This window comes from Desarmillaria tabescens (genome assembly GCF_030435595.1).
Source record: "Desarmillaria tabescens strain CCBAS 213 chromosome Unknown EV420scaffold_26, whole genome shotgun sequence".
Classification (NCBI taxonomy): domain Eukaryota; kingdom Fungi; phylum Basidiomycota; class Agaricomycetes; order Agaricales; family Physalacriaceae; genus Desarmillaria; species Desarmillaria tabescens.
The window spans coordinates 454,638-470,107 of NW_026848325.1; the positions used below are offsets into that span (position 1 = coordinate 454,638).

Genomic DNA, 15,470 nt, shown 5'->3' on the forward strand with positions numbered 1-15,470 from the left:
AGAGTAGTCGGCGGCAACGATACAATCTGCAGAAAAATGGTTAGGACGACAAGGGAGGTTTGTAGGCGTCCAAATCTTCCAATGGGACGACATCCGGTGCTAGTTACGACGACGGCCCTTAAGCCACAGCCTGCACTTATCGAAAATTTTCCTGACATGGCTGGTTGGGGTGTCTCTGTGGCGGGATGTCATGTTCGGCCAGGGATCGAGAGGACCGACGTGCGTCTGTGCCTGACGTTTGTTGGGATTGTCGACGAGTTGGGGAGGAACATGGGCGACGGGTGGGTCAGCCGGATGGGGATCAAGAGGGGAGTATGGTGGAGGTAGGGAGATTCGATTGGGTCCCCCCACGCCTGGCAGGTTGACCCATCAATGGTATTTGCCAGCGCGTACGAGCCACACTTTGTTTTCGATGGTGAGGGGGGGTCGATGGAACGAGGGGTGCAGGACATCGCGTTGGTGTTCAAGAGCTCGCTGGAGGGTGACCGCTCGCTGGACGTCGGGACGAGGTGGTAGCGGTTTGTCTCGTCCGAGGGTTTGATGCGTCGCATTGGGTGGATCGAGGGATCCCTCAGGACTATTGGCACCTTTAAAAGCTCGATTCGGTGTGCGTTGCACGTTGGGTGGATGCATGAGAGAGGGGGCCGGGAAATGGATGCTGAGAAGAAGGGAAGAATAAGAGAGAGAGGCGAGAAGCAGGTGATGTGCACTATGCAATGAGATTGGAACTTCTTGCGAAGTATGCATCGAGTAGGAATTCGAGAATGTGCCTCGCGTTCAGCGTTGGGGTGCAGAAATGACAGGAGGCCCGTAAGAAAGGTGATACGGCGAGGAATAGCAAGGATACGTGAGAGACAGGCGGGGAGCTTCTTGATTCCCGCTGGCAAGAGCTGTGCCTCGCTTCGATTTGATGGAAGTTCTTGCCGGCGGCAAGTCGACCTTGCTTTCTGTTCCTCGCAATGACTCCAAGTCTTTCCTGTTGTTGTCCTGCTAACCCTCCAGACGTCGAGCCTTGCCTTGATGTTCCTTGTCCGGTTAGCATGCCCTGTAACTTCCGTTCAGCAGATAGTTAACTACAGGCCTTTCTAGGTGTAACTTCGGTCTTTGAGGCTCTCGTTGTCTGGAGGTAAGCTTGACGTTTGGTTGTAGTGCGCACCATCTGTAACAGAGCGTACATGGATGTAGGGTAAACACTTTTCCTGGCACAGAAGACCCTGGACACGACGATTCACAGCACAAAGCCCCCTCGTAATGACTAAGCTCATCTATGATTTCTCATGTACACTGCGGTATGCGCCTTTAAAGTAGATTGTGATACTGAGTACTGACAAGAACTATGGATATTCTTGCATAACATGATGACAGTTCAGCATGCAGTATCAAGTACCGCTGTGGTATACATCGATATTGGATGCGCGGCCATAGCAGGATGAAGGGAAGTTGCGCAAGTTTGAAGAGCATTTGTAACTACGAGAAATATCGAGGATAGGGTGGGGAACCCGACAGTAGGCAAATCGCTTTGGCTTCGTTAGTGGCCTTTAATAAATGGCTTCTACAGGTTTAATCCTCACCCTGAAATGTTGTTTGACAGGCCTGGGCTTGGTTTCGTGCAACGTAACTAGAGCATTTGTTCTGGGCATCTGAGAACGACTAACATATCATTTAAGAAGTCACCCTTTCATGAAGGCGACCCACGATCGTAACGTCATGGTCGTACTAGACAGCCGTCGTCATGCAACGCCAGGTCTGGTAAGTATATCCTCCTGCTTTCGTTCAGCGGGTTATTGACAGCTTTGTCCAGGGTGTAACCTCGGCCTGCAAGGCTTTCCTTCTATCAGTCTAGACTTCGTTCAATAAAGTAAGTTTTCTTCTCATATCAACCATTTATGATTGTAGGATATGCGTTTGCACCTGTGGAGACGACGCTGGAACACGGCTGTGCACACCACAAAGTCCCGTCACAATGTCCGGGCCTATCGAGGTTGAATAAGAGCAGGCGGAATGCGTCCAAACTTGTCTTGGCAAGTGTCTTCATTCGCTGGTGGAATTATGGGCGAGGTAAAGATTAAGTTATCTTGATTCATTGCTTTGACTAAGGGCATTATCCAGGACAAAGTGCTCGAAGACTATTAAAAGGAGGCGCGTCTGTCGTATGACAGGCGTCTGTTTAGCGTAAGGTAATCCGGCTGCATGTTATTGACATGGAGCTGATTAGGTATATGGGTCAGGATGCGTGGAGGAAGATGGGAGATGCGACTCTTGTAATACGACTACGAGAGTCGTTCAAGGAGTTTTAGGTCTGGATAAAGGGGGAATGGCCGTTCAGAGTGGGGGATGAATGTACGGTGTCCAATTTCCTTGCTGAACTCTTCACTGAGAGATCTATCTTCTCCAGTTGTAGGTGGGAGTACCAGCTAACTGCGCCGGTACTATCAGCACATCCAACTTTGAAGCATGGTCCGAGATTCCGCGTTCGATGTTGCAGGAATCGACACTGATGATGGAGGCCCTCTAGAAAGGTGGAACGACACTCACTAGCTTCCACTGCACAGCGTAGTCGGTGGAATGCTAGAAGAACCTAGCTTGGTTTACCTCTACCTGTACCGAAGAAAGGTAAGCTGGTCTTGTTAAAGCCAAGTTCTCGCGAGCTAAGGATGCCTTGTAAGGATTGTAGCCTTCGGCCTTATGTATCGTTCCGCATGATACACTAGCAGGCAGTACAGACGATGATGATGAGTCGAAACCATCTTTGTGGTTGTCACAATCTGCCAGATTCTACTCTGCGTTGCTTGCTCGCCTGGACTCACTGAGCACTCAATGTTGACGCGACACTATCATGAGTATGGCATCAATAAAGATAGTTTGTATTGCTCAAATCAACGTTATATATAAAGTTACAAATCGGGCGGTACTGGGCGACCCGAAGCAGATAGTATTGAAGTCATGATCTCGAGGCCGTGAATCCATCGCAGGCGCTGATATTCCATATGTTGATCGACATCAGGTGCGACGGTATTGAGGCTGTCCTCAAATTGCGCTAATTGTTCCGGAGTAAAGGGATTGTTGGGAGGTTCACAAGGGACATATGTGAGATTCCTGGGGACTGGAAAATGTTTGTGTCAGATCTCTGTGAGGTAAAATTGAAGATTACATACCACTGTCAGGAGCCTGAATATGAACCCGTTGACGAGACCTCAAGTCACAAAGCATCTCCTCATTGAGTCCGAGATTTGGAATAGCAGGCAAAGGGTGCGACATGCCGGGGATCATTGGCCGTGAGATGTTCAAGGCCGTGAGCTCCATGCAGAAGTTGACTCTCCATCCACATTTGGAGGGGACTAGCTCGACGTCATTGGAGGGACATCTTGTGGTTATTCCAGTGTTCGGCCCAGGTCTGAGCATCGGAATCGACGTGTTTAAGGAAGAGGTGGTGCAGGAGCCATATGTGTCGGTTGAGGTGGGCATTCAAAGAATGATGGTGTTCAAGACTCTGGAAAAATGCCTTCCACTTGTTGGAGAACCCGGTATTAGTGTTGACCCACATGCGCTCCACTCTGGTGTTATGGACTGGATCTGGAAAAATGGATGAGCGAGTTGTAAAGAAATCCGAGGAGGCTACGCTCACCTTCCCCAGATATAGGAACCCCGAACGACTCCACGATAATTCTCCATCCATTGAGCAACATAGAGGTTCTCAAGGCCACAGTCTCCTTGAGCACGACTCGGAACACCCCATCAGAGGGTGGCATCGAGAAAGAGTTGAAGAACGCTGACAGGACAGTTGTTGTTGTGTGCCCGAATGCCAACAGCGGCGCGGCTGAGACCGTCAACGAATAGATGCAGAACGATCTTCCATCGGATGAGATCTTGTGAGAGAGACGTCAGCAGAGGCCAAACATAATTCGATGGGAATACTTACTGTGGTTGCCATCATGATGCCAAAGGGAATTGGCTCCAGGAACATGGTACGAGCTACGAGCAACGGGTCGACGACGGAAGGGAGGAGGAGGGCCATGTACGTGAAGATGGGAGGCGTCAAGTCGATCACGTGATACCCGTATACCCCAACTCACGAGCGCACCGGAGACCATCCCACGACCATAGTTCGGAAAGTCCCTGAGAACGTCAGCCATGATGGTATCGAGTTCCGCATCGCTGAGGGATGTCATAGTGAGAAGGGATGAGTGGTGCCAATAGTGGGCTCTACCAGTCTCATCGATGAAGTCCAATTGGCGAGGCGCGAGCCCGGGAGGAACGAATCCCCATCTCAGTTGGTAGCGTCGTATGGTACAGGGGTGGAATCCAAGTAGTGTCGCGATCTTGGCGGCGGAGCCATGGCCATAGCTTCTAGTGAGAGCATGCAGGTGCTCTCGGTTGATTGCAGCGCGTGGACGACCACCGTGGCCGGTACGTTGAACATAACCCTGGACGAGAACAGGTGGTTGTTTGGGAGGGTCGGAGGAGGTTAACGCTGCTTTGCGAAGGAGGTGACGGATCCTGTTGAGACCAACGTCGATGTTCGACCAGGAATTGGTATCGAGTAGATTTCGATGCTTGAGAAGAGAGAGTGAGGAGCCTAATATCAAGGTAATTGAAGAGACATACCAGTCTGTACACATTTTCGAAATGAGCAACCTCATTGGTTTGAAGATGCACTCGATGCGGATCGCCACGGCCAGCTTGAATAACCTGATTGACTGAGTGAGTAAGAAGTCCCCAGGACGTTGCTAGCCGGCTGAGAATGACTGATACATCTACGGGCATCTGAGGATGGGCGTTGGAAAAGAGTGAGGAGAAGAACGTTCTAAGGTTGTGAATTTTGCGAGCATGTGATGAGAACGCGCTCAGGTAAAACATGAAACAGGAGACGATAATAACTGCTTACTGATCTTTGCAGCCGGTTTCAAGTGTTTGAATATCGTGACACAGTCTAGAGGGAGCTGGAATCAGGTACAGTCCTTGAAAATCGGTGGTAGACGCGGGTAGACGTGATAAAAGCGTGACAGTACGACACGGAATGCCATGGAATGCCACTGATAGCCACGCATTTGAGAGGCGCGTTTGCGACAAGTTTGCCATTGGTGTCCACGGTTCGTTCATCAAAAAGATATAAAGAGATTGGATATATTTAAGTAGTGTAAAACGTATTTCAACAAACAATAAGAGTAAAATATGCCGTGGCAATGAGTGGCCATGAGTGGCCATTGGTGGCCATTGATGGTCAGGAGAGAACACGGTATGCCACGGTATACCAGGGATTGTCACGGAAAAAGGTGGGTTTTGTCCAAGGAAGCTGCAGATATTGCAGATCTAGTCCGTCTAAAGTGTAAAATGGCAGCAGCAAGAAGAGAACTCGCTAGGAAGAAAGCAAGACAGGACAAAGAGGAAAACATGTTAGGAGAGTCAGATGGTAATGCAGTAGACCAGAGACCTCCATAATATACAATTCCTTGGTCCTTGATCAAGTATTGATCCCGGTGAGCCTGCGGGAAAGAAGTGCTCCAGAAGGATCATTGCATATGGGAACTGAGGGGAATGGGCCCGTCGGATGATTTGACTATGTCAGACCAATTGACTGAGCCACAGTTTCGCCTGGCCTGCAGTATTGATTTAGTCTGAGCAAGATGTTGTCGTCAGCTGGTTTATGGAAATGATAAGTGGATTGGATAAACGACGTCAATGACGCGGGGCCATTTGACAACTACCGGTTGATTGAGGGTTTCAGTTATCATCAATACCTTGTGGCAAGAGTCGTTCTTGATTTACGACATCTTCTAACCATGGATCGAAGTGTTGGTGGTTAGCACACATGGCTATCGTCTGTCCTTGATCAAGTTCATTTTTTGTATGATGAAGTCAATCGACTCGGACCTGCTTGGCAGTGGTGGTCAATAAGGATTCAGGAACGGCCGGGTCTACAGGCGTGACATGACAAGCCATGTGTGGAATCATATCATTGTAACCATTCTGCTGAGTGCGTCTCACAGCGTAGAGATTCTTTGCAGGGTGCGGAAATGGTAAGAACAGTGATAGGATTGTTAGAGAGGAGATACGAGTCATATTCGAAGAACAATTAGCTAAACAATTGAGGTCACAAATATCATCAGCCTTGAGAAGAATGTGGACTACCTCCAATAAAACAGGATACGGATCGAAGGGCATCTGAAGTAGTGTTGCCGCGGCTCAGCTTATCTCGGCTTAACGCCGAAGTCGGTTTTGAGCTGCTGAGGATAGAAGGGTAGGAGGAACAAGAACACAGTTTCGGTTAATACCAATAAGTCTCCTGAGTGAATGAAAACATCAAAACACCTGTCATTTTGCACGTTGGTGCAGTCAGAGCAAACAGCTCAAAACCGACTTTGGCGTTAAGCTGAGATAAGCTGAGCCGTGGCAACACTAATCTGAAGGGAGGGGTCCCAAGATTGAAAACGTTCCGAAAGAGCTGCAGCGCAAATCCTTTGGATGACAGTAATGACGAAAACCCTGACAGTGAGAAACGGTTGGATACTGCCGTTCGGCCCATCAGAGAACTTCAGCTGCGAGAATGTGAGAGGCTTTCTATGTGCAGGAATTGGCATATTGAGATAAAACGAAAAATTGCGGCAGAAGATTTCTAGATCATTGGAGAATTGCAATCGTAGATAAAATTTTGGTAGTACATGCTAAGAGACATACATTGAGTATGAAGAAGACAAAAAAAGGACGAATAAACTAGAGAGAGGGAACCTTGACAACGATCAAGAACTCATGGCCTTCGAGCAGCTCACCCAAGGGCCACGATCCTGACGATGCAACATGTGCTTTCAGAACAGCCAGTGGCTCATCACGATTGACATAAAACTTTGTATCGATGGAAGAGATTGTCCCAGCAATGGGCCGTTCCTCAAAAAGCAATCCCCGAAGTTGAGCATCCTTGAGGTAATCCACCGGCGTTGCCGATAACATACCCGGAGTGTTATGACGGATGAAGTCAAGATCAATATTGTTGATCCAATGACGATCTGTGAAGTAGAAAAAGAGCCGGTCAATAATGCCTGGTAGTCACCAGAGCACTAGAGCTCACCTCCAATTGCTGATAAAGCAATACAAGCCCCAGGATGAGAAGAAACCAATCCAAATGCAGAGGAACCTGATCCGTTACGTAGCATGTGGAGAAGCATCGTTGCGATTCCTCTGCGACGATGTTTTGAATGTACCACGAGCTGTGTAACCCAACTAACAAGTCCTAGAGAACGGAGCGGAAATTCAGTTTCCAAAAATTGTTTGCTATCCATGTTATACCATTACTGTAGTTCCACTGAGTCGCAAAGGCATGGCCGACAAGGGTACCGTCATTAAGGGTGCAAAGCGCAAGAGTTGTATGTGCTGGGTCACTGAGACATAGTGCTCATACTTTGGAAGCCGACAATTTCACATGTCCGCCTGAAGAGGAAGGATTTTCAATCATATATTTGAATATCAGAGCTTTCCTTTGATGGGGGAAGAGGGGGGAAGAGGTACAGCGTATTCAGCGATACATACCAGGTTTCAAATGAGGATTTTGCTCGGCAGCCCGACTACTCCAAACTCCGTAGTGTGCACCAAATAGGTCAGTGCATGCTGCGACATGAGCATCGGTAATATCGACGCCCTTTACCACGCTGAAATGTAGGTCGGACATGGAAGAAAGACTGAAAGAAAGGTTGGAAGCAGTGAAACAGAAATGGCGACGCATTGCCTATTTTGTGATGTTTGGCTTTGTATACCGGTGGCATACCCAGGAGTGGACACGGATCCTCCTATCCTTCCTGATTCTATCTCTAAAAAATGAGCAGGGAGCACCGTGCCATGCATTGATGAATATGGGCGTGCTGCACGGCTCGTTGTTTCACTGCTTGCACCTTCCCAACGAGATTACTCAGTATTACTTTTCCATCAGCTATCGTAGCCGACGGCTATAAGAGTGTACCCATATTACTAACATTCTGAAGATTCAGAAATGGCGAGCGATGGCGGGATCTGACCTCACTTGGCATTCGCCTCCGAGGTAAGGCGCTCTTCATCGTTTGCATACTCTCCACCTATCTACCATCTACCACCATCATCTTTTGCAGATAGAATGCAGAAAGGATATGTTACTCTGGCTTCACCAATCTCTTGCTATCCTGCGAGATAATCATGGTTCGGTCTGCCCGACTAGATTACTCAGGATTAGTACTTTTCCTTGACTCAGCCATTGCTGCTGATGCCTTTGTCAGAAATCTGGGAAACCCTGTGAGATTTCAAATTTTGCCGGTCTATTAGACCTGTGACCAGTCCCTACATGAGCAAGCGTCGATGGTAGGGACCTGTACGGCTGAGTTTGAATTCCCTTTGATAAATTTAGGGAATTGCCGGATCCCAAAAAGGTCAGAGAAGGGGCTTCCATATTTAGGTTTTACTGGTGATCGTATCGATCTCGACGCGTTTCGACGCGTTTTCTTTGTTTACCACCATCTCGTTTCTTTGTTGAATGCACTGTTACCATAAATCACCAAATGGGAACAATATCTGGTTCTAAAACTATCTTTGAATCTCTCGACGACATCAGGAACGCTGGCTTTGATGATCTCTCTCAGTACATCACCCATTTTGTTGATGCGGATCGCGTTCCATCAACGTACATCTCTACGCTTTCACCAGACCAACAGATCATCTGCTACCATCTCTTTCTCTTGGCTTACCTTGTGACCTGTGGAAGGGAGGCACCTAGAGAGATGCAGCTTCGAGCAGCATTAGCCTCGTATGAAAGAAGGGACTCGGCGGTTATTGCAGGGACAGGGTCGGGAAAAACCCTTATCATTGCTCTTCTCATCTTGTCGGACCATCCTTCGAATGGCGTCACCATCACGATATCCCCTCTGAAGCGCCTTCAATTGACCCAGGTACGTAACATTAGCTGCTTGACAACCGTAATTGGAGCTCATATTGCGGACTACGTAGGCGAGAGACTTTGTTATGAAGTACAAGATCAATACTATTGCAATAAATGATGATACTTCACGGAATCAGTCATTCTGGGATGTACGGTGACCTTCTGTTATATTTATATACTCAAATTTACGATGTTCGACAGAATTCCGAGTCCTATGTATATAGGATACTCGGTTATTATGCTGTCCTGAACTAACCGTGGGAAAGAATCTATTTGGGGTATCAATCCATCACGGCATTTGCCGACTTTGCTACCTGAGCAAACCGTGGGAATATTTCTATTCGTTCACGGCAATTGCCGTCCTGGCTGCCTGAGCTCATCGTGGGAACCTTTTCTATTTGTTCGCTTCCTCTTTTCCAACTTCTTCGCTAACTTTATTTCTGATTTGAACAGTCACCACGATGATGGCGCCAAAGCTCGCTGTTGGCTACAGTGAGCTCTTTGCTGTTTCTTTTGTTTTTAATCTTACTCGGGGTTGGTTCAAGGTCCTCTCGTGTACCCCGGCGTCGAGCAATGAGCTCAACATTCAAATGGTAAGTGAATGGTTAGGTTTGGTTAGCAAGCATTTAACGAGTAAATTTCCAGAGCCTTAGCTTTCTCTTCAATCCCTCTTTTGACTTGTACAGGCTCGTTTCACCAAGGTAAGCCGTACTTTACAATCCTTCAATTTGAGCTAACACTTTGCTTGTCATTCTCAGGCGATGATATGCAATAGAATGGGGCAAGCATCTTTGTTCGCTACGACACAATAGGATGACAGCTGTAAGGTAATGGTAGGAAGTTCGGATACCGGTGCGTGGCTTATTTCTTGCCTCTTTCCCTGCTAACGTGCCATCAGATATGCTAGGATTTGGCTCGTTGCACGTAAACGAGGCTGATGGATGGGATGGACAAGACCTTGCTGGAATTTCAAGGATATTTGAAGATAGCGGCAATACGGTCATCGGTAAGTCTTCGTTTTTTCTATTTCCCATTCTTTAGACTCATTTGCCTCGTCGTGTAGTTCATTTACTCACTTTATTCTATCAACTATAGTAGCTATAGGCGCAAGCTATGCCTCTCGATAGTCCCATCACGACAAGAACACCTTACACAGTGAGGTTGCAGGTACCAGGTGCATAGTACCATGTTTCTCAGCTCAGCTCGTTGTTCGCTAACAAGTCCTTTGTTGATGTAGCCCTTTTCCATGCACGAGTGTGCTCCTCGACTGTCACACGAATGTGCATCATGAAGTCTGATGGGATGCTGATGGATGGGGTACATATACATGGTGAGTTCATGTCCTTCCTCGCGTATCTCGTGTTCCTGATGTTCTGCCAGTGTGAAATTTATGTTGGGTCCTCGCTCGTACACGATGGCGGGCTCAACAACTAGTTCTTGAGCAGATCATAGGTAAGGTAAGCTTTTGCTTCGTTAGCGACTCGGTAACTGATCCTTAATCTAGTTTCAATTTTGCGCTTGGATCCTTTCTCAGTGCCTAACTCGCCCTCCAGTCGCTCAAATGAACCGGAACCACAAGTTAACGAAACGGGTACAGGCCTTTACGTGGGCTGAGTGAACGAAGAAGTGGGGATCGCCTTTGCTAGGTCCCTTTCTGCTTCTTTTTCCTTTCTGTGCGCTAACACGGTATCTACTACTACTAGGCTGGGCTGTTATATCATCTAACACGACGGCTACTTTTCATTAAAGAATCCTACGGGTTGAGGCGGATGTACCGGTGCCTCGTTGGCATGCCATTCATGGACAGCGAAAGGTAGTATATTCATAGTAAGGATTCCCTGTCTTGTTTCGCCTTTGTTTGACTAACTTGTTTTTGCTCAGAATATAGGCTGCGTATTATTTATGTACTAGGGTACGCACCATTATCTTTCAACTCGACTGGAATACTAACCCCTTGTTCTAGCATAAATGATATATATTCTTGCTTGTTAATTCAGGGTAAGCGACCGTATTTGCAGGCCTTAATAGGAAGCTAATACTCTGATTAGATGTCTGACCTGCCGAGTCAAGGAGGCGAAGTGGTATAGATGAGTCTGACACATTGTATTTTCGTACACATTCGTCACGGTTATTAGTCCATGATTTCAATTATTATTGTTGTTTTTCTTTTACTTTCTATGTAAAACAAAACAAAACATAGGACTCGGATTTGCCACGCAGATGCGTTGGCCCTCACCAACTAGTACGATATTTAATAGCAAAACCAAGACGCCGGGAACTGTCAAGCACTTCATTGTAACTACGGAACAAATGTTCAAATCCAAGGAAGGATACCTCACACGATTTGGTCATCTCATCCGGACGCTGGCATTTCGGAAAACAATCAGGCGTGTTTTCGTAGACGAGGCTCACTTCATTTATTTCGCTGGTACTCCACGGTACAACGTTCCCGCATTCCGACCATCCTGGGGTCGCTTGAATGAGATAAAAATACTCCTTCCCTCCATTCCTTGGCAGGTATTAACAGCGACGTCGCCACCTCATGTTCTCTCGGTCATTGAGACTGCTGTCCTGAAGCCCAACTATGAGCTTATTCGTATCACAAGCAACCGGCCGAATACTATATATGCGACCCATTGCATGGTCAAAAGCCTCGATGTTATGGAGAACTACGACTGCTTTCTGCCTTCCCCCTTCGATATCAAACTCCAAAAAAAAATCCTTCTCTTTTTCAACGATCGAAATCTTGGCCGCCGTGTTGCCAGCTATCTGAACGGGAAGCTCCCAGAGAATCTGAAGTCGCAAGATCTAATCAAACACTATGACAGCATTATGTCTCCTCAGTATCTCGAAAAATATCATTCTGACTTTGCACGAGAAGATGGGAAGTGCAAAATTCTTTGTGCAACGTCTGCCGAAGCAGTGGTATGTCTCCATAGTCTGTTTCGATGGCATGAACTGATGTCAAATTCTAGGGCATCGACTTTGCCGACGTGGACATTGTTGGATATATGGGTATACCACAGGATGAATGTGACGATCTTCAACGAGGTGGGCGAGTTATACGAAGAATGGGTAAGATCGGTCTTTATGTGATTTTCTATGAGCCCTGGGTGCTCGACGTCGACATCAAGGACTTTGACAATCCATTAATGGACGAGAAAGACCCCGACAGACCTCGAGCGCCATTGAAACCAACATCAAACAAGAAAGAACGAGCTGCGCTTTCAGCAATACGACTCATTCAAGGTCATGAGCCGGTATGCATTCGAGAATTCAAAGCAAAGTATTTAAAAGACGATGCACCTGATGGTATATTATTCTTGCTGCTGCATTACTCAGTAGAGCTAACGTTTTAATAAGCTCTGCACTACTTCGCTCCCTTCTGTTGCGACCGCCATGGTAATGGATTTGAGCTGCAAGATTTCCTTCCTGGCCCAATCTACAGGCCGCATACGGAGACCAGTACATCCAAGCGCAAGCCAGTTCGGGGAAAGTACCGACTTCCCAAAGCTCACCGCGTTATCCTGCAGCAGCACCTTGAAGACTGGCGCCAGATGGAACATGAAGCGGACGTCCTGAAGTCAGTCCGGCCACTTCGATCATTTGACGAGAGGCACCAGTCGCTGAAGCAAAGAGACCAAGTATGACCTGTAGCTTACTGCAGGTCTGAGATCGCAAATGCAATGCTTGAGCTGTTATAATATTATGGCCCTTGAAGAAACTGCGTCAGAGGAAAGAACGAGACAGAATGTGGATCTTAAAGCCTACAAGAGTTGGATCACGGCGCGAATTTTTCACTTGAGCGTTGCTACTCTGTGTCGCCGCATTCAGTACTGCATTCCACATCGGCATATGAACATGTGCGTCTGTCATCTCTTCGTGAAAAGACCATGTGGTGACAAATTCAGGTGTAACTTGATTTGAATACATGAAGAACCGACGCTTCACATGGTCAAATTCAACAGAGACCTTCTTCGCAACGAGTTCCGCTGCTACTGGTTCCATCCATTCCACAACACGATGATGGATCTGGTCATGATTCCAGAGTGCGTCAAGGAGCTCAGGAATCTGTCGCGAGGATGCACGATATAGACCTTGCTGATATGAGAAGAATTCGCCCTCGGTGATAAGAGTTTTGAGAAAGTCAACGGGAGTCAGTGAGATGGAAGACAAATATTCCTTCGCAAGTCTTGTCTTTTCAGCTTCAGTTCGCCGTGGCGCTCTACATGGCAGTCCATCCAGAGCAGTACGCGTATTTGAATCGAAATTGCCAGCATGAAAAATGCTTCCGAATAATCTTGGTTGTCCAGGGAAGAAGATAAACCGACTTCATCATTTGATTGGGAAGCAAGGATGGGAAACGGCGGTGCAAGGGTCGGCAATGATGGCGGTGGCATGGTATGCAGAGAGGAGTTAGATGACATGCATATATGCGGTGATTCAGACTCGAAGGTCGCATAAATATCTGGCAATACGGGTGAAAGGGGACTGAATGGCTCGATATTTTGAGACCCGTGAAAATCCATTGGAGTGTGTGAAATTGGAGTAGCGAGCAGCAGAGATTTAGGTGCATCAAAAGAAACATCAGACACAGAAGAGCCAGAGCCAAAGCTCGAGTCAGGCGGGGGGAAGTATGGGATAGGATGGGATGGCGTTTGAGGTGTATGAAGCCCATCAAACACAAGTACTGAACTTGTGCCGACTGAGCTTTGCGATGCAAAATCAGATGAGACTGAGAACATAGAGGAAGGGTTATGCTCGTTTCGCCTTTTTCTAGTCTTGGATTTGTCGTTCGTCGCAGTTTTGGCCTTTCTGGGTCCCTTGAGATGCACTGGCTTCGTGTTAATGATGCCAGAAGAAGTTTCGCTTGGAGTTTGAAGTTGAGAGGACATGTCCAATGAGAGGGGGGTGTAAAATACACCGGAGAAAGATTTGGATCGATTTCTATGGCTGGCAGACATGACGGACAGGAAAAATACACGAAAACGCGTCGAAACGCGTCGAGATCGGTACGATTACCAGTAAAACCTAAATATGGAAGCCCCTTCTCTGACCTTTTTGGGATCCGGCAATTCCCTAAATTTATCAAAGGGAATTCAAACTCAGCCGTACAGGTCCCTACCATCGACGCTTGCTCATGTAGGGACCGGTCACAGGTCTAGCGGTCTATAAAGCCGTGGACTAACAATCTGTTAGGACAGTATTCAGTGACCATGGCCCCCAAACTTTTCCAGCCAACCAAAGTCGGCCTGGTATCCCTCAACCATCGCGTTGTTTTGGCTCCTCTCACGCGTTTCCGTGCATCGAACGTGCATATACCCCATACTCGCATAGTGAAAGAGTACTACGAACAACGTGCTCATACCCCCGGGACCCTTCTGATCACCGAAGCTACGTACATCGCTGAAAGAGCAGGAGGATACAACAATGCTCCGGGAATTTGGAATCAACATCAGATAGACGCGTGGAAAGAGGTGCGAGACCATCAATCCGTTCTCCTGGTCTTATGCTCATAAAGAAATAGATCACGGATGCCATCCACGCAAAAGGTTCATACATATTCTGCCAGCTGTGGGCTCTAGGCCGGTCAGCAGATCCGAAATTACTGGCGTCCAAGGGTCTACCAACGTCTCTGCATCTGACGTCCAATTATCATCTGAAACTGTCGCCCCTCGTCCGTTGACTATCGAAGAAATTAAAGAATACGTCGAGTTATATGCGCAGGCTGCTCGGAATGCTGTCAGTGCGGGATTTGACAGAGTGGAGATTCATGGAGCCAACGGTTATCTTTTGGACCAGTTTACACGGGACGTGACGAACAAACGGACTGATATGTACGGAGGTAGCATCGAGAACAGGGTTCGATTCCCATTAGAGGTTGTGGATGCTGTTGCTGAGGCCATCGGGCCAGAGAGAGTCGGTTATCGCATCAGCCCGTGGAATCATCCCAAAGGTATGCACTTTCGTGCCTGTCTCATAGGTCCTTTACTCAGCGGAATTGCCAGATACGACGATGGTCGACCCGAAGCCTACATTCGGATACCTGGCATCGCAATTAAAGGCACGACAGCCTCGGTTAGCATACCTGCATGTTGTGGAGCCGAGAATGCTTTGGATGGATGACCGGAAGGATGAGGAGATCGGGGTGGATGAGGAGAACGATTTCATTCGGAGTGTCTGGTCTCCGAAGCCGCTGATATCGGCTGGAGGGTATCATTGTCAATCTGCTATCGATACTGCGGAAGATAAAGGAGACTTGATTGCTTTTGGAAGGCACTTTATTGCGAACGTATGGTTTTTCCTCTTCTCATGTGATCAATCACTCAATAGTTGCATTTTTAGCCCGACCTTGTGTATAGACTGGAGAAGGACATTAAGCTCAACCCCTATGATAGAAAAACGTTCTACCTTCCTGGTGAAATTACGCCAACAGGATACACAGACTATCCGTTCGCTGAGGATTATACTGTCAGGCCATTATTATAGATGTATGTACCCTCTTGCTTGAGGTAATAGCTTTGCGTTGATCCACTCTCCGAAGTATTAGTTTATCTTATATCAGTTAATACCAACA

The 15,470-nt window shown here is 47.4% G+C and overlaps 7 protein-coding genes across 7 annotated transcripts; 3 read left to right on the plus strand and 4 right to left on the minus strand.

Moving 5' to 3' along the window:
* Window positions 1-2,894: 2,894 nt before the first annotated feature.
* EV420DRAFT_1644956 (uncharacterized protein) lies at window positions 2,895-3,258 on the minus strand (the record flags this gene model as incomplete). Its single annotated transcript, XM_060477718.1, has 2 exons — window positions 2,895-3,103; window positions 3,156-3,258. 2 exons carry the CDS (start codon window positions 3,256-3,258, stop codon window positions 2,895-2,897), a joined length of 312 nt encoding a protein of 103 aa, XP_060328827.1.
* A 91-nt stretch (window positions 3,259-3,349) lies between these two features.
* EV420DRAFT_1244595 (uncharacterized protein) lies at window positions 3,350-3,589 on the minus strand (the record flags this gene model as incomplete). The annotated part of the gene is made up of 1 exon (XM_060466669.1): window positions 3,350-3,589. A coding segment is annotated over one exon (240 nt), but the record flags the coding sequence as incomplete, so codon positions are not given.
* A 3,122-nt stretch (window positions 3,590-6,711) lies between these two features.
* On the minus strand, window positions 6,712-7,660 carry EV420DRAFT_1644958 (uncharacterized protein; the record flags this gene model as incomplete). Its single annotated transcript, XM_060477719.1, has 4 exons — window positions 6,712-7,001; window positions 7,064-7,225; window positions 7,282-7,365; window positions 7,522-7,660. The coding sequence occupies 4 exons, from the start codon at window positions 7,658-7,660 to the stop codon at window positions 6,712-6,714; spliced, it is 675 nt and encodes a 224-aa protein (XP_060328829.1).
* An 856-nt stretch (window positions 7,661-8,516) lies between these two features.
* On the plus strand, window positions 8,517-9,051 carry EV420DRAFT_1644959 (uncharacterized protein; the record flags this gene model as incomplete). The annotated part of the gene is made up of 2 exons (XM_060477720.1): window positions 8,517-8,903; window positions 8,962-9,051. The coding sequence occupies 2 exons, from the start codon at window positions 8,517-8,519 to the stop codon at window positions 9,049-9,051; spliced, it is 477 nt and encodes a 158-aa protein (XP_060328830.1).
* A 1,745-nt stretch (window positions 9,052-10,796) lies between these two features.
* On the plus strand, window positions 10,797-12,543 carry EV420DRAFT_1694851 (P-loop containing nucleoside triphosphate hydrolase protein; the record flags this gene model as incomplete). Its single annotated transcript, XM_060479396.1, has 3 exons — window positions 10,797-11,818; window positions 11,869-12,205; window positions 12,257-12,543. The coding sequence occupies exons 1-3, from the start codon at window positions 11,114-11,116 to the stop codon at window positions 12,541-12,543; spliced, it is 1,329 nt and encodes a 442-aa protein (XP_060328831.1). The 5' UTR covers window positions 10,797-11,113.
* Window positions 12,544-12,622: 79 nt separating this feature from the next.
* On the minus strand, window positions 12,623-13,120 carry EV420DRAFT_1272862 (uncharacterized protein; the record flags this gene model as incomplete). The annotated part of the gene is made up of 1 exon (XM_060467725.1): window positions 12,623-13,120. A coding segment is annotated over one exon (498 nt), but the record flags the coding sequence as incomplete, so codon positions are not given.
* Window positions 13,121-14,109: 989 nt separating this feature from the next.
* On the plus strand, window positions 14,110-15,382 carry EV420DRAFT_1481556 (FMN-linked oxidoreductase; the record flags this gene model as incomplete). Its single annotated transcript, XM_060469779.1, has 5 exons — window positions 14,110-14,370; window positions 14,421-14,445; window positions 14,466-14,849; window positions 14,902-15,185; window positions 15,239-15,382. The coding sequence occupies 5 exons, from the start codon at window positions 14,110-14,112 to the stop codon at window positions 15,380-15,382; spliced, it is 1,098 nt and encodes a 365-aa protein (XP_060328833.1).
* Window positions 15,383-15,470: the final 88 nt, after the last annotated feature.